Source organism: Cladophialophora bantiana (assembly GCF_000835475.1).
Source record: "Cladophialophora bantiana CBS 173.52 unplaced genomic scaffold supercont1.13, whole genome shotgun sequence".
NCBI classification, from domain to species: domain Eukaryota; kingdom Fungi; phylum Ascomycota; class Eurotiomycetes; order Chaetothyriales; family Herpotrichiellaceae; genus Cladophialophora; species Cladophialophora bantiana.
The window spans coordinates 152,755-169,800 of NW_015971587.1; the positions used below are offsets into that span (position 1 = coordinate 152,755).

The window sequence follows — 17,046 nt, forward strand, 5'->3', positions numbered from 1 at the left end:
CCAAGTTCAACGTTCCTTGTGCTGGAATAGATCTTGGTTTTTCAGCGGCACGGGCGCCAAGCCTCAATCACAGCTAACCCTAACCAACCTACCTCCCAGGTCACACGTCTCGCCTGAACGTGCTTGATTTCAAACCGAATTGACTGATAAGGTCCTTGAGGTTCTCGTTCGGCAAATCCAGAAATGGCAAGGCTGTGCACATCAAATTGATATGTTAGGAGCGCCGCCGTCGATCGTGCCACCGGAGGGGAGGGTGCAGTTGAGGAAAGTTCGAGGCACTACTACGTGCTACAAGGCGAACTCCTCGGTAAGTGTTATGTTGGTTTTTGCGAGACGTTAACAGCTCATTTTGAGTTTCATGTTAGAACATGGCGGCTAGGAGTGCCACGCACATTTCGGAAGGCGGTAAAAGTTTAGTGTCTTATGTGCGGTGTTCAGGCGGCAGGGTAAGGCAAAATGAGTTGACCCCTTCACCAATTGCCGGTCGTTCTGTTTCAATTTCCACACCTAGTCCAACGTTTACCGCACACGTTGCCGGCAGTGGCTCTGAGCACTGCCAGGGAAGGCAGCACTCCGGCCCTATGGCTGGCGCCGCTGTTGAATGATGTCTTTGCTCGGGAACGAAACCTTCCACACCAATCCCGGGAGGGTTGATGTCGTATCTCGTCAATCGAGACAAGGCGGAGGCGAGAACGAGGAATAAGGAGGAATGCCGCATGAATGAGTGGGCTGCAATAGCACCTGATTGCGATCTATCTACTTGGTAGTGGCTGTCTCTGCTTCTCAAGGAGGGAGAGAGGCGGAGCAAGAGTGGACAGACTACCCAGTACATGCATCGACTGTGCCAAACCTTGGCATGCCATGCGACAGTTGAGGCCTTCAAACGTGGCGGTGCACTGGATTGCATGCCCGGGACGAGAAGAGAGACTCGGATGCGACTTGTGACCAATGGGAACTCTATTATCCAATCCGACATGCAGCGATGCGGCAGCTGTGGGAGGACGGGGAGCTTATGGGTGGTCAGTGCGATCCAACTTCCGCCGCCAAAGCAAACTTCGGTGTTAGGCGCCCACCCCTTGCCGCTGTGACATCTGATTGGTCCGACAGCGCTTCTACGCTAGACTCAAAGTGGTTAGGCAGGTCCTCCTCTCTCCTGAGTGCTATATCAGTCCTAGTTCCTCGTAGGTCTTCTCTGACAAAGCGATGCAGCCACGGCGCGAACTTTAACCAATCAAGGTTGCGTGATGGAGATTGAGGCCTGTATTTGAACTCGTAGCTAGCCGCTTGAACCAGACGCAGTTACTTTTGCATTTCTTTCTTTGTAGTGATCTAGCAGCGGACGTCAAAAGATGGCGGACCCTTTGAGTATTTCTGCCTCGTTGCTCGCTGTTACTACGGCCGCTGTACAGTCGACGAAGTCACTCTACGAAACCGTCAAACGCTTCAAAGACCGCGACAAAACTCTACGCAGACTTCAAGATGAGCTTAGCGATCTCACCAATATTTTGGACTCATTGACACAGGTGACCAATTCTGAGCAGTCAATGCTCACACTACTTCAAGGTCCTATCGAACGATGTAACCAAGTATGTCGCGAGTTCGAGCAGTCAATGAAAGTTTTCAGCGGAAAATCAAAGACGGGCTTTCGAGATTGGACAAAGATGGAATTTATGAGAGGGAACATAAATGAATTTATAGACACTATCGCGGGGTATAAGTCAACGATCTCAGTCGGTCTAGGCACTATTACTATGTTGGTTATAATTACTTATCTACTTCGGACTCTACTAACATTATTTTAGGATGCATACCTCTAAGATCTCCCACAATGTCCTCCAACAGTACAACGAGATGATACAGGACACAGCATATAATCTGGAGCTCCATCTACGGCGGATCGATGAGAAGATGACGCGTTCAAATGTCGAGAACACTAGTACTTCAGGTGTAAGCATAGACCTGGAAGACGAAAGAGAAGTGACCAGACAATGCCTTCGTATTTGTGAAGACGCGAGGTCTTATATTGAATCCTTATCAGTCCGAGAATCGTCTCTACTTCCCGAGATGCCCCCAAACGCTGTCGAAGAACATTCCTTCGAAGCGCAGGTGCGAACGCGTCAAGCTCTAGATGACAATCGAGAGAGCTTCGCAGAGATCATCGCCTACCTTCGCAAACGCCTAGATCTCCTAATCCGGGATGACGACCCTGAAAAGGATAATGAGAGATCGCAATTACAGGCAGATATCAATATTTCAAAGCAGTGCCTTGATGTTTGCAAGATGGCTAGCGAAGTTTCACGTCAGAAGGTGTATAGAATTGGGGAGGTGATTGCCGAAGGTGACAGCGATCAAGTCGTGGTGACTACTTTAGCGGATCTATTCGATATCAGGAAAGCGCTGTCAAAGGACAATTCAGCGCAGCTGGTTGGCTCAATGGAGGCGGAGAATCTTCGGATTCTCACTGAGAAGCGGTATAGCAGTCGTTTTGGAACCTTAGCTGGTCACTCCAACCCTGCTGAAGCTGGCACCACCAGCTCCCCTACAGCCTTCGAGGCTCAGAGGAGTAAATATGCTTTCGCGCCCCAAACTGGTAATCACGAGCAGACTCCTGGACTGCGAGCCAGACAAGATAGGCCGTCCCCCAACGAGATGAGAAAACGGCCCACCGATGGTGCTATGGACCAAGAGAAAGGTTGGACAGCAGAGAAGCGATGAAAGAGCGGCATCAGAGGTGAATTGGTGCTGTATGAGGGTCGAGTATATTCTCTGCTTGACCAGTTCAGCGATTCCATTCCCTGTTGTGTTTTCAGTCATCTCCAGTGTCTTGACGCCTTCGCCGCTTGCTCTCGTCATGGGGTAAAGCTGGCCCGCAATGAGGCAATCTCCCTCATCGTTGCAGCCGCTCCAGCCAAAAAGGCGGCCATTATAATGCGATCGTCGAGAAGATCAAGAACCTTGGTGCGGCTCGCCAGGGTTGTTCTGATGGTCGACAATACCGCCCTGGTAAGTGTCTGTTTAACCGGAGGGGCGTGCTAACGTTACCCTCAGTTGTCTGGCCATTGGACTGCGGACACCAAAGACTTTTACATTCCTGTGGAATGGGGAGCTTTCGTGCATCAGGTCATGTCAGGACAGGCTGCACTATTGGCAGAGGCGGTTCGAAAAGATCTTGACACCTTGACGAAGTGTCATATGCTACGACCACTAGAATATTTTGGTCAACGCTTCGTCCAGGCGCAGTGGAGAGATTTCGCGGTTGCTCTTGTCTACACTTATGTCGATGTCGAACCCCGACCTGGCAAGATCTGCGCCCTTGGTGCAATGCAAGGCACCTCAAACGAACCCATCTTCCCCGAATGCACTCGGTCCTTCCGTGTGCCGGGAGGCTCTTGCTCCGTCACCTTCTGAACGGCGATTGTTCTTCTTGTTCACTCCTGCAGCTGGTCACGAGAGGAGGGTTTCCACTCAGTCTCCTGTGCCTTCGTCACAATCAATCAAGGAAGAGCATTCGTCTAGTTGGAGCCAAAAGTTGCGCAAAGGCGAAGACAATCTTCTGTACACTCCGGCAGACAAAGGCAAGCAGTCGAGAGTCAGTTCACTGGAGGAGAGTGAAAAGTCTGGTGTTTGTAACATGCGGTCGATATCTCTTTGTACGGCTGAGCCATGCAAATCCATGCTGGACACGTGTGGTGGTGTGGTTGTGTGGGACGTCTCCGAACGTTTGCATCCCAGAATATGGGCAAGCGACTGGACCTACGAGCAAACCCGAACCGTTGGCTAGTATTGGCTCAGCAGGTCGTTTCTCACAGGACATTATATAAGACATCTTATTGCTAAGAATGATGTCTAGGTTGGCCAGTTAGCATTGCAGGCCCACCGACAACTCCAAAACGTGCAGTTCAAGCTCCATATCCACCAGACCCTTTGGAGACGTTGCCTGGCCCTCGGAGTTGCTACCTGGCGACCGGTTTCCATTTTGTGTTCATTCCATTCTTCCCTCGCGACCACTTGGATCGTGTGCAGAGTGTTAGTCCTTACATCCGTGCCGCACAGCCTCGTACTCTTGAAATTGAGACAGCAATTTAGGTGAATGTGAGAGGCGTACTACTGTGCTACCACGAGGTAGGTGAGGGCTGTTCCCTATCGAAGCAAATGGTTGACGCTCTGATATGTTTTCAGCGAAACAATTGATAAAACAAGGCAGAGGCGGCAAGATATTGGGAGCATGTTCCACTGCCGGTTTCCGCCCGGTAAACCTCATCCAAATCAGTCTGCGAGATATCTATTAATATATCTGACAACATCCATCTCAGGTCGGAAACACGGTGGCATATTCGACATCAAAATGGGCCGTGCTCGAGTTCGCGAGATACAACATCAACCTAAGCACTCTCATGAACGAGGGGACTGTGGTGATGTGCCACAAGTCAACGCATACGCCCCAGGACCCGTGGGAACAAGCGTCTGTGACAAAGAAATACTTCTTCTGCAAACCTAGCACCAGAATAACAAGAACCAGATGTGGCAGGCGATCGATTCCGCCTTAGCGGAAAAGAATAATCTCCAACCAGGCGTCGCTTTCCAAAATTCCATTGCAACACGCTCAGCACTGAAACGGGCTCCGGTAGCGTTTTGACTTCTCTCCCTGTGACCCGCGGATTCCGAACCAATTCTTTTTTTTCCCCTCATGGCAACGACAACAAATAATCCTCGCTCGCGGAGAGTCACTATATCGACTAGTAATCGCGGAATCACGCATTCTCAACGTATCCGAAGGTTATATTATTTTAAGATGAGCGTTGTAAACACGAGTTTAGCGCGGCGCGTAGTAATTCTTCGTTGACGATTTGTTGTCGCTGGAAACGGTTGATGTTATAGATTGAGGGGGATATTATTATTAATAATACTAGGATAAACCCCATAGTACCTACTGGTAGTTTACCGAACAGGACCCTGTACCTCGTACCTTGTACATCTGGGGGATTCAATGGTCCACGGAATCCTGGGCAACCTGGGGTAATTACCTCGTATCCCTGCAAAAGCCTAGTCTGCCCAAACACATCCCCGACCTCATGGCTCCCCAGTTAGTCCTCACTATGGCCGACATGTCAAAACTTGAAGCTTCTCTAAAGAACTGACAGCGAGGTTTTGCGTTCGACACGGCTTTGTCAGTGGCTGTCTTTCTCTCCGACTGCTATGATTTGGCATCTCATCTCGGACGAGGATAAAGTCTTCACTGCCCTGAAGGCTTCTCAAAAAGGGGCTGAGGAAAGATGAATCGCCAGCAGCCGTTCGCACGATCTTGGCTCCAAGACAACGTGGCAGAAGCTGGCCAATGCAGTCAAATTTGCTACTTAGCCGGGATCGCATGCGCTGTATTTAGCTCTGCAGCCTGATTGCTTGGCCCACCAGGCCGGGATGTCCGCACTGTCCTGGGCAACTAACTTCGACATCTTGAGTCTTCAGTGTTATCAGACTCAGTAGCAAGGTGAAAAGTTCTCTCAGATTCGCTCGGGAATCTGCTCCTGACTTTCCACAATGTCAGAGGGCGAGCAGTCAGCGGCGAGATCAGCGATGCGGTCCCATCTTCTCTGCGACAGCTGCAAATCGTTCTGGGAGAGAGCGACGTGTCTGAATTTCACTTTCACCGAGCTAGCTCAAGGAGGCAGAGAGCTTGTTCCTGCCATGCCGCAGTATCTGCTCCATTCCAGTAGCCAGGCTGCGGTCAGAGAGGCCGCTGAGTCTGGCTGCCATTTCTGCTCCATCTTGGTCGGCTGTCTCACAGGATGCACGGGCGACCACGGGGCTCGAGAGCGGCAACGTCGACCTCAGGATCCTCTGTACATTTCGATCAATTTGCAGGATCAAAAGCCGGGCACGTTTTTATTGATCCTGTTTCCCTGCGAGGAGTCGCAAATCTTGGACTCGTACATGGACTACACATTACAGTTAGCCCCAGTCGAGAGTAAGAATGCACACTGGCGAAATTCTAAATGCTGATTGCGTGGCAGGTGATACACTCGAGACGACGCCCGACGATGAATTGACAGCATCGCGGGCGCAGACTTCCACATACTCCGAAGCCACCGCCGAGCTCATTAGATCGTGGATCATCCAATGTCAGGCAGAACATCCAGTTTGCAGAGAGAAGCACTCTACTCTCTTGCAGGGGCAAAGGCCCTCCATGCTGGGTCCAAGGCGTTTGTTGGATTTACAAGCATTCCAGACGCCGGGGCGAATCCGGCTCATTGAAGTAGAGAATGAACCATGGTTGCCATACTGCGCTCTGAGTTACAGTTGGGGTCGCAGCGAGCCATACCTGTTGACGGTGCACAATCTGAGCGACTTCCGCAAAGAGATTCACCTCTCAAATCTGCCAAAGACATTTCGGGACGCGATTGAAGTTGTAAAGGGAATCGGCTTGCGATACCTATGGGCCGATGCTCTTTGTATTTTGCAAGGTGGCGAGACTTCTCCTGTTGCTTCCGAAGATTGGTTCGACCAAACAGGCAAAATGAGCGACATTTTCGGCAACTCGCTCATTACCATCGCTGCATCCGAAGCTCACGACGGGAGCCAGGGTTTCATTACCAGTCGAAACCCGTTGAGCCATACGATCTGCCGTTTAGACCTGGAGACCAGGCTTCGCTTTGAGGTTATTCCACCCTGCACACCCTACTGTAAGTCTCATCCATTCGATAACGCACAGTATCACCTGGACACAAGGTCATGGGTGTTGCAAGAGCGTCTGCTCTCTCCTCGAACAATCCACTTTACCCGCAATTTCGTCCATCTCGAATGCAGGTCCGAAATTCAATGTGAGGCGATATCCCAGATCAAGAACTGCCATCATATAGGTTCACACGTGAAGTTAGAATATCAGAGCCTATTCGCAATCCTTTTTGGCCTGGAGATGGACGGCCTTCGCGAAATGGCAGAAGAACAATTCCTCACTACCTGGCACAGAATTGTTAGAAAATACTCGACAACAAATCTCAAGTGGCCTTCTGACTTATTAGTAGCTCTGTCAGGTCTTATGAAGCCTCTTCAGGACAATTTCCACCTGACATGGTCCTTTGGTCTATGCCGGGATTTTATGTTGAGGGAGATGTTGTGGTATGTGAGAGGAGGTAGAGGTGTGCCTTCTCGGGACAGAGCGCCAACTTGGTCTTGGGCAAGCATCGACGTGTGTGGCCCTGAGATCGTTAACGAGCCCTCTAGCCTCACAACCCTCATTGCATGCGTCACAGCTTTGCCTGAGGCCATAACCCTCACGCGCCAGCCTCCCTTGTCAGAGCATGAGTCGCGATTCTGTGTCAAAGTAGTGGGCCGATTGAAACCTGGCGTCCCAAGTTCAATGAAGCCGCACCCGAACGCACCTTCAAGCAAGTCTCTCAGCAACAGAAATAAGGTCCGTGTTCATCGGTTCTGTCGGGCTATACCATGGCACCATCCAGAATGTCCATTTCATCCAGACTACAAACTTCCGGAGGGCCTGCACCTATACAGCTTGTTAGTTGCCTGTGGGTCAGATACCGAGATCGGGCTGGTTCTGACACCTGTCACAGAACGTCGGCGACGATATAGAAGAGTAGGCTATTTTCATCACAGCATGCAGGGTAGAACTGATACGAGGAACTACAAACCACTGTCTTCATTTTTTGATGAGCGTTGCAAGATGCAGGAAGTCGAAATTGTTTGAGAAATTTAGATGAATCGGGGGTTGGATTGGGTTCTGTTGACTGTAGTGTGAGGAATAATAGAGAGAAAGATATGGCGCGATAGCAGGAGAGCACAATATCTCAGAGATCGGGCCCATATGATACTGTGCTTGGAATCCTCCAAGAGGGGTCGAGCGTAATCTTGGACTTGAATGCATCGGAATCAACATGGATCAACTGTATTCTCTTCTAAAGAGAACCCCTAGACTTCGTGCTGCTTGGATTGTGACACAACAAAGTGTAGAGGCGTGCATCGGGTTGGAAGCGTGCCCTGCTGCCAGGGTGGGAAGTAAGTCACCGTACACTCGAACATGATCACAGCCGTAGGCCACAAGGAGAGAGTTCTCTTCCATCAATGAGCTTTGAGTAAGCCTGAGCTGCCTTGTGTCAGCTGTAGCATAAATACACTGTTTGATAGCATTTCAAGATTTGACGATGGTGGGAAGAGGTTAGGATCGGTGCCGCGTAGGGTTGCCCAGGACGAGGTTTGGAGAGCCGTCTTAAGAAACATGATCGTTTGAGAACCTGATGTCTTGGAAGGGGGCCCGCAGTAGAAGGATTGGGCAGTCACACCGTCGCAGACGCAGCTACCGTAGGACGACATGGTCAGGTTGATGCATGTGGTGAGAGGGCGAGCTGGACGACGTGAAGGATCGAGGACCTGGGGTTGTCAGGAGTCAGGAGATGCTCGCCGCGCCGTCCATCGGAGGAAACTTAGCCGAGAGCAAATGTCCCGGTTACTGCCCATGCCTCCGATTTCGTGGCTACCACGTCACCAGTTGTTACGGAGTATTCTGATTCTTATCGTCACGTCGGTTGCTGTCTACGCCTGTTTGATCACTCTTGCCCGTCACGTAATTTCGTTGTCTCAAATGCCAACGCCAATCTAGCCGTATTTCAGCCTTCACCTCAATCCACTTGATCTAGGCCAGTCTCTGAAGACTACAACCATGGCCAGCTCACCTCCATCCCCCTTCCCCACAAGCCTCCCGAATCCCAAGAAGCGAGCATCCATGAGTTCACAGGCATCGGCGCAAGGAGCATCCAAAAGACCGAAGCTACATCCTCTCAGACAAACCTCATTTCCCGCTCAAGATGCCAGTGGACGCTATGCTCCCGCGGTCACGAGCGCCCGCTCCGAAACCGGGAGCGTCGCAAATAGTCTCTTGTCCGGAGTGAGCGGTAAAGTCCCTGGCCGCGGAAGAGGAAGACCTCGAAAATCACAACAAATCAACGACGAAGATACTCGCTCTGTACGTCAGGCTCCGGCAGATACAGCCAGCCAGGTTGAAAGTAGTTCACGAAATGCCGGTCGCGGAACGAAGTCGGTGGTCAGCGCTCGCTCAGGTGCAGCGGAGCAGGAAGAGGATGACGAAGGTGATATTGATGGCATGTTTGAGACCATGGATGAGCAAGAGAGACGGCAAGCCGAAGAAGAGGAAACACGACAGGAGCAGCGCCGTGAGCGACTGGCCGATACACTTGACACGGACCAATATGCGCGATACAATCAGTGGCGGGCTCTTTCACTCAACCTCGCCACAGTGAGGCGGCTGGTCAATTCTGTCGTTTCGCAGTCGGTCACGTCTGCTCCTTTGCAAGCAGTTAGAATCTACGGCAAATGGTTTGTGGGCGAGATTGTGGAAAGGGCGCGTGAAGTGCAGATCGAATGGGCAAAGGCGTACGAGGAGACGCGACAGGAGGAGCGGGATCGCCGACAGAAGGAGCTAGAGGACCGGGAGAAGAAGCAGAAGGAAGGCAACATTTCCGATCAACAGTCCCGACTGTTGGCGACAGAGATTGAGCGACTGAGGAGGGAGGTTGAGGAATACATACCAAATCCACACAAGGGGGGGCTTTTACCGGATCACCTTCGAGAGGCTTTGCGGAGATACAAGGCTGACGGTGAAGGCGGAGGTGTCGGATTTGAAGGGTCGAGCCACGGTCTACTAGGAGTGCAGGGGCCGGTGGCCTGGAGAGTTGGTGATGGTGCGTCTGGCAGACGACTCTTGAGATAGCGGATATCATCAACCCTCGATACCCTGGTGAGAAGTTAGCGTATCTCTAGGACTGTTGGTCCACACATTCCTTACTCGGTATTCTCTGACTATTCAACGCACGATGTGATTCTTCTGGAAGTTGTAAGCGACACTGAACTCGCCTCAAGACGACAGCCTGGCTCTTAACTCTATGGTTTCTTATTCTGTATCGATGCGCCGATTGATCGCTCGTCCCTCAGGAACTAATTCAAGCGGAGTGGAGTGACTGTGCAGGCGATAGCTGGTGGGCTAAGGCAGAGGGCTACCGACTACTTTGTCTAAAGAGTAGCTGAGCCCGCCAGCCCAAGCTGAGCCCGCCAGCCCAAGCTGAGCCCTAAGCGAGCGAATAAGGCTGGTGAGGCTGAAGCCTGCTTTGCCCTTCAACCAACCACCAACATCTTAACAGACCAAGAGAGAGGTGAGCTGCAGAGTGCGCGGATGATCATCCTATTTCAACCAATCGTCCATTCATCCCGCCGTTTTTTCTTTCCTCAGCGGGTTTACTCCATATGCACGCATGACTTCTGGGTGTTTTGTCGCCCGTGCAGACCTAAAGACACCGACTACTGGGAGACTGGTTGGGCTTCTTTGACCTTTAGCCTACTCGCTACCCAGGAACTCGGTACACCGAAGGAGGCCCAATGTTGCAATGCCAGAACAGCACGCCTGACCAGCGAAGCCGATGTGGCCCTAACTGTTGGACGCAGCTTTGCGAAGCCGATCAAGTTTCCTCGATGCCACACGGCCACTAATAAGATACTGGGTATTACATATCTATCCTGGTCATCACGCCTTTTTCTTTCTTTTTTTCCCCCTTCCCCGCTTTATTCCCGAGCAGTGAACACGCTGCGTTGCGTGGTGCGAGCTCGTTCTGCCATGGCAGATGTCTCCGTTGGACAGACCTGCGGCTGCACAACGAAGCAGCTACTACTCGCTAGAAGGCTCTGCCTTTCTAGATAACTACACCCCAGAAATAGTCCGTGCTGGTACCTTGACCCAGAAGATCGACGGCCTCTTCAAACGCCAAAAGACTACCTGGCAGGACATTGAACGGAGGTTCGAGCGGAAATCGAGACCATGGAATCCACTCCTCGACTACCTTTGGAATCGCAGATATCCCCTTCGTGCACTGTTGCCCATCGCTGCAGCCGTCCTAGAGTTAATCTTACTGTTGTTTCTCTTCTGCACGTACTACACCTTACCTGCTGATCCACATACCGGAGCAAAGCCACCTCGGGTCGCTGACCTGTACTCTATATTTCCCTTCATCAGCTGTGTGGGCTCGAAGAGACTGTCGGTCTATCAAGGTCTAACCTTCTGCGTGGTGATTCTCAGTATTACGTCGACCGCCATCAGCTTCTATTTCAACCGTGACGACCAGTTGGGCTGGCAGACACGTCGAACAGGATGGCTCGCAAGCGTCGTGGGAGCTGGACTGAGCATCTGGGTCGTCTTTGCCGCAGCGACGCCTAATAGGCACCTGCACCTTCTTGTTACCGCAGTCAAGGCGATTATGGTCTTTTCCATCAAATCTACAGGGATGCTGGTTGATCACCTGGAACGCCGAAAATATCCTGCGCTTCGAGAGGTTGGTGTGATCAAGGTGCTGCTGTGGTGGAGAGCTATAACGTTGGTCTTCGCTTTTCGTGAGTCCACGAGCGCTCTGTTCGCTCCAGCCAATTCTGACACACATGGACAGCTCTCGCCCTTATGACAAACATAGCCATCTTCGGCTGTAACGGGTCAAAGCCTGAGGAAATTCAAACCCCGGGAACCAGATGCTACCGCATCATGGCACTCGGAGCCCCGGCAGAGTGGCTGTACGCCCTCACCACAGTCTCCTGGAGCCTGGCGATCGCCTTCGACATCTACACGACGCCCATTGTGAGCAAGGTCAAGTCTCAGCAGGATCAGACAGAGATAGAACTGCTGGTATCGCCGCCGTCGTCACTCGGGCAATGGAGCACGCAGCCACACAGTCCTGAGAGTCCGGCATTCTTCTCCCACAGCAAGGACGACGAGCATACCCCCGGTCAGTCGTCGTTTGACGAAGTCGGCAGCAAGGCGAATCGTAACAGACACTACGAGGATTTTGGCGCAGAGCCGGTGGATGTTCGTGATGATTATGAGGATGGCGGTGAGCGGGAGGACGATCTCGGGCTGGAAGCACGGACAAAGGTTTGGGCGTGAATTTGAGAGCTGTATACCCAAACTCGAACCGCAGTTATGCGGATGGTGCAAATAAGAAAGATTTCAACGTTAACGGCCAGCTCCTCGGATTGAAGGACGAACATACCCTATAAAACACGGCGAGTTGAAGAAGGCGTCCCAACCGAGAGAAAAGTGATCCGATCTCAGGCTCACATTGTAGTTTCTTTTTTAAAATGACAATCAATCTCAAAGTATATAAGGGAAAAAGTTGAGGTGCGATTCCACCAGTTCCTGTTCCTCCCTCCTGACAACATTGCAATTCACCCAACTTGCAAAGCATGAAGACAATAAATACAGCTTTTGAGACAAGAGTCAGAGGGGTAAGAGCCTTTTTCGACCCATTCGCTGAGACTTGCCCTCTTCTGCTCTTCTCTCGCTTGCTCTGAGTTGAACGCTCTATTGACCTCCGCATTTTCTCACTGGTAGATAGAAAATTACTTCTCCTCATCCTCCTCCTCTGTTTGGCGGTCATAGATGGTGATCACTGTTCCGGACATATATAGGACCAGTGACTGACCCCGGGATGCCTGCTGGCATGCTTGGCGAACTGATTATCAGCCTCGTTCGACGGGCACACTCTTTTGTCGATACACTTTTGCTCGTCGCAGAGATAGAACCCGCTGCTCCAAAGCGAGTTCAGGCATGACCGGCACTCGAAGCCACGGAATTGGTACTTGAAATAGGCTTCATCTCCCAGCTTCAGCATTGAGAGAAAAAATAATTGTGGTATGAGGAGAATGGAAGGGGAAGAAAGGGGAGTTGACTGACCATGACCTTCATGAGTTGGGGCAGCGCATTTGATTCGGAGTAGGGAATAATGCATCTTGTGAAGGGTGAGATCTCGTAGGCCGTCAGGTCTGTTAAGATCCGCTTCAAGGGGAGGAAATGGATCCCTGTGAGGAAGATGGTTGACGAGATGCTTGGTCCGGCAAAAGCTGCAATAGACGTTTTCGCAATCCACGCAGAAGCCGTGTTTCTTTGCGGGCTGTCCATCGACAGGATGAAGCTTCCCCACTTTCATGGCTATAATTCCATCTCTGTTAGCTACTCACTTTCCCGTTGCAAAGGCCGCCAGAAAGGTGCTTACCGTCGTTACACATGAAACATCTCAACCCCTTCTGGCCTTTTATCCTCGGGTGCTTTTGCTCGGCCCGTTTAGGACAGTCTTGGTATGTAATAGACCGCCATATCTCATATCGCTGACTAGGAATGTGCAGCTCGTAAAAAGAAATATCCTCCGTGTTGCTGCAGTTGTGTTCGACGACGGCGTCAATGAGGCGCGTTGGATCCTCGGCATGGATATCTAAGCTTTTTGTTACCGACGCTGTCTGAAGGAAATATAGGTCCACGGTTAGACCTCGAAATGGCACTTACGTTGGTTGCAAGTATTACACCGAAGAGATTCATGTTCTTCAATGAATCTGATACGAATCGCATACCAATACTTATGGTCGTCTGTGTGTTGAGCCATCTTGGAACCTTTGAAGCAACTTCTGCACAGGAGTTGACTGCTGTGGTTGTCTCGCATACATATCTTGCAGAAGTAAATCGTGTCATCCAGTCCATCGGGAGCGGGAAGTGCTTCAGTCGTTTCAGGTTAGTGACATAACGGAAAAGGGTGTATTTGAGCTCAACCCAACTATCTCTGCACGGTTGGCGAAACCGAAGAAGAGTAGACTCACGCTTAAAACAGTATTGGCAATGAGAGACACAGCACGGCATTTGGCCGTGATTCTCGCAATCACAGTTAAGATCGCCACGTTTTCTGAAAATCCCCGCTCCATCCTCTTGGGCGGCTAGGTCGTCAACATGCCACTGCGTAGGCCGGATTATACGGAATGAATTGTGTATGCCATTTCCATGTTGTACTTGCTGGTCGTTAGGTAAGCATTTGGCGCATTTCCCAAAAGTACAACCCCGGATTTGACATTCAATCCCGCAGAGAATCTTTCCGCTGCAGCATATGCATGTCCGTAAGCTATTGAGATCGTGCGTCCAACGTATCGCAGTGACGGCGTAGACTCTATGCTCTGTGGAGTGTTTCTCTGTACACTTATCGCAGAAAAACACAAAGCAAGTATCGCACAGCTTGTGCGGCTTCTCAAACTTGATCCCTAATGAAAGATTATTTACGGTACCATTTAACGGAGTTTATGGAATTCGGCCAACCTTGGTGACAGGAAGCGCAGACCTCGGCGAATGTGTTCTTGTCTTGCACCTTCATAGCATCTGTAGTTTCTTTGTTAACTTCCGTTTCGCAGCATATCTTTCAATTGGGGACAATTTTAAAACAATACCTTTCATTCGTTCTTCAGACATGATAGCCTCAACATACTCATTAAGCCTTGGCTCCACTGTTAGTCTGCTAAGATAGTCGCCGACCGCTTGTGCTATTTCACGACCTTCTTGGAGCTCTGCCAAGCCGATCCTATCCATTTCTTCTTCGACATTGAATCTGTAGTAGGGATGCTGGTGACGTATTATGTGCTCAAAATCATCTGCCACCTTTTCTGCCTCATGGAACGCCTCTTCCAGATCAGTCTTCCCTTTTTGGAGCAGCTCCAGTACCGATGCTAAGTATTAAGAACTTCCTGTCCTTCCAAAGCTCCTGGGCTTCGCAAAACAGGAGGTTGATTGGGTTGTTCCATTGCAGAGGTACCTTTGTGTAGTTGTGACGGGGCAAGTGTTTGTCTTCTTCATCGCAGAAGGGGACGAAGCCAGGGCCAGCTGCAACTGTCGCGCATGCGGCTTCCCACATCTTCAGTTCACGGAACTCTAGTTGTTGATATTCGGCGTTCCTGTAAGTTCGCAGCATCCGTGGTCTGATATGCCCCGTGTGTCAACCAGTCAAAAAGCTGTAAAGCGAATTAGCATTTGAGGAGGAAGGAATCTGCGCTGAAGGATTCACATACGTCTTGCACGGGACTTCAAGGTCAGGGTCTTTGAGCAGCTCCGTCTCACTATCACGGTTCCATCTCATTCTCTGGAACAAGTCCTTCAGCCACACTTTTACGGGATCTGTTCGAAATTCCGCTTCAACTTTGCTTAGTGCTTGAACCTCCTGAGCAACTTCATATGAAGTGTCAAGGTCCCGACTCATATGGTCACTCAGCTTCCGTACAACCTCGGAGCTGTGGAAGATCTTGCCCAAAAGATCTGTGTATGCCTCTTCCACTTTGTCCAATGGCATATGGAGGCGACCGAGCATCAAGGCAACAAGTCTATTGAGGGTAAGTATCCATCCAGTTCACATACTTATTAGACACTGGGAAGTGGATAAATGACCTACCCACCCACTCCAGTACCACCAATGAGATCGAAAACCTCGTACGGCTGTAGTTTGTCTGCCCGATCATGGTTTATTTTCGCCATGATGTGTTTGAGAACCATGACAGCTGACAATCCCCGAAGACCTCCTCCATCAATAGAGAGCAGTCGAATATGTTCAGACGTCGTCATTTCGAGTTAGGGGAGACTTATTACGGGGTCTTAGATGATAGGATGATTTCGATTTGCTTTTTAATTTGTATTCTTAATAGAAGGGGGGACAAAGTTGCTTGAGTCCGGCGAGACCTGTAACTCCATTAAAATATCATCTACATCACATACAACCTCACATTTTATGGGTCATACGACAATGAGCAGCCCCCATCTCTCTTATGATGTCGAAATACAAGTTCCCTTGGGCACCTACGGGGCTCGCTTTGTTGTCGCCACCACTATCGACATCAACCCGATCTGTAGCTTCGCTAAATGCAGTGATGGCATGATAAGTCGTCGAATTAGGCATGTCACGCTATCACGCGGTCTTGAAATGTGCGGAAAAAGCGATGGAGACAGCTGGCGGCTTCTGCTTTGGTCAGAGCAAAAAGGATACCTGTTCTCGGATTTCTCTCGCCACTTGCCTATCTCCTAGCCGAGTCACACTCGCCATGATTTGGACTCATCCAGGGGTCTTCTGTGTCATCAGTTTCGTGCAAATCCATTGTTTACCTGCTCAATGTGGTCTTTGGAGGGGTCAGTTTCGTGTTTGGATCCCCAGTGTCTGACCATATTGAAAAGCACGTCGCTAGTAAGTGCGGCACCAACCTCCGCATTTGCAACTCGAAGCGAACGGTCGAACCACAGTTGCAGAGTAGTGGCTAAACCTGCACGTGTATACGAGTTTGGAGGTCGCGGCTGAACGCCTCGCCAACCTCCCCACGCTCAATGGACACTTCTAGCCAAATGCAGCAACGATCAGTCCACCTCAATCTCGATTCTCTGATCTCAAGTCTCGCGACAATTCACCTAGATGGTATTGCAAATGTGCATAATGTGCCAGTACTACAAATAGATGACCATAGCTGTTTGTCGTGAATGCGTTCGGAGCACGTTAGCGAGTTGAAAAGGGGCAAGTCGATTTTGACGATGTGCTGGTGTTTTAGAGTTTGTTCCTAAATCCCCCGACGGGGAGATGCAACTCTATTGTGCGGAATAATGTTTATCCGACAGAATTGCTCGCTTCCCCCATGTGCATAGGTCTACGTCGTCTTGGCACAGCCAGACACAGCTCAGTTTCGGTCATCACACTCTTGCATCGCAAATCGTCACTGTGCTCATGGCGTGATGGCCTCTTCATCAACTTGCATGCATTGCCTGAGGTGAAGAGACTTTCACTGCCTACCCAATATGACAACTCCTGTCGGACGCAATCCATGTCATACACTTCAAGGTAATCAAAGCCATCCTCCAGAACCGCATCGTTCTGTTATTCTCCATCTTGAAGTCCTAACGGACATAGGGCTCCTTGGCCTCTTTTGGAGATTAAAAACCTGTATTTTGGACAATTGCCATCTCTGAGATGCTATGACCAATATTGCCCCGTACCGATGGCACCTCTCCGTCATAAAAAAGCCCTTTCCCCACAGTTATGCCAACAACTACCCAGACAAATCAACCAAGACAGCTGGGACACAGAGGCATTACACTGGAATAGATTGTAAGCTTCCATAAACGTCTACATCCTATGGTCATCCTAAAAGTGAATCAAGAGATTCCCTCCTCCTCCTCCTCCTCCTCCTCCTCTTCCTCCT

General features: G+C 50.5%; 7 protein-coding genes across 7 annotated transcripts; 5 read left to right on the forward strand and 2 right to left on the reverse strand.

The window, feature by feature from the left end:
• Positions 1-1,349: 1,349 nt before the first annotated feature.
• Z519_08419 (uncharacterized protein) lies at positions 1,350-2,715 on the forward strand (the record flags this gene model as incomplete). Its single annotated transcript, XM_016766147.1, has 2 exons — positions 1,350-1,753; positions 1,803-2,715. 2 exons carry the CDS (start codon positions 1,350-1,352, stop codon positions 2,713-2,715), a joined length of 1,317 nt encoding a protein of 438 aa, XP_016617305.1.
• Positions 2,716-2,928: 213 nt separating this feature from the next.
• Z519_08420 (uncharacterized protein) lies at positions 2,929-3,408 on the forward strand (the record flags this gene model as incomplete). Its single annotated transcript, XM_016766148.1, has 2 exons — positions 2,929-3,003; positions 3,049-3,408. The coding sequence occupies 2 exons, from the start codon at positions 2,929-2,931 to the stop codon at positions 3,406-3,408; spliced, it is 435 nt and encodes a 144-aa protein (XP_016617306.1).
• A 2,277-nt stretch (positions 3,409-5,685) lies between these two features.
• On the forward strand, positions 5,686-7,595 carry Z519_08421 (uncharacterized protein; the record flags this gene model as incomplete). Its single annotated transcript, XM_016766149.1, has 3 exons — positions 5,686-5,965; positions 6,012-7,411; positions 7,569-7,595. The coding sequence occupies 3 exons, from the start codon at positions 5,686-5,688 to the stop codon at positions 7,593-7,595; spliced, it is 1,707 nt and encodes a 568-aa protein (XP_016617307.1).
• Positions 7,596-8,671: 1,076 nt separating this feature from the next.
• Z519_08422 (uncharacterized protein) lies at positions 8,672-9,739 on the forward strand (the record flags this gene model as incomplete). Its single annotated transcript, XM_016766150.1, has 1 exon — positions 8,672-9,739. The coding sequence occupies one exon, from the start codon at positions 8,672-8,674 to the stop codon at positions 9,737-9,739; it is 1,068 nt and encodes a 355-aa protein (XP_016617308.1).
• Positions 9,740-10,643: 904 nt separating this feature from the next.
• Positions 10,644-11,950, forward strand: Z519_08423 (uncharacterized protein; the record flags this gene model as incomplete). The annotated part of the gene is made up of 2 exons (XM_016766151.1): positions 10,644-11,406; positions 11,460-11,950. 2 exons carry the CDS (start codon positions 10,644-10,646, stop codon positions 11,948-11,950), a joined length of 1,254 nt encoding a protein of 417 aa, XP_016617309.1.
• Positions 11,951-14,191: 2,241 nt separating this feature from the next.
• Z519_08424 (uncharacterized protein) lies at positions 14,192-14,407 on the reverse strand (the record flags this gene model as incomplete). The annotated part of the gene is made up of 1 exon (XM_016766152.1): positions 14,192-14,407. One exon carries the CDS (start codon positions 14,405-14,407, stop codon positions 14,192-14,194), a length of 216 nt encoding a protein of 71 aa, XP_016617310.1.
• Positions 14,408-14,507: 100 nt separating this feature from the next.
• Positions 14,508-15,430, reverse strand: Z519_08425 (uncharacterized protein; the record flags this gene model as incomplete). The annotated part of the gene is made up of 3 exons (XM_016766153.1): positions 14,508-14,769; positions 14,884-15,192; positions 15,261-15,430. The coding sequence occupies 3 exons, from the start codon at positions 15,428-15,430 to the stop codon at positions 14,508-14,510; spliced, it is 741 nt and encodes a 246-aa protein (XP_016617311.1).
• Between the last annotated feature and the right edge of the window lie 1,616 nt (positions 15,431-17,046).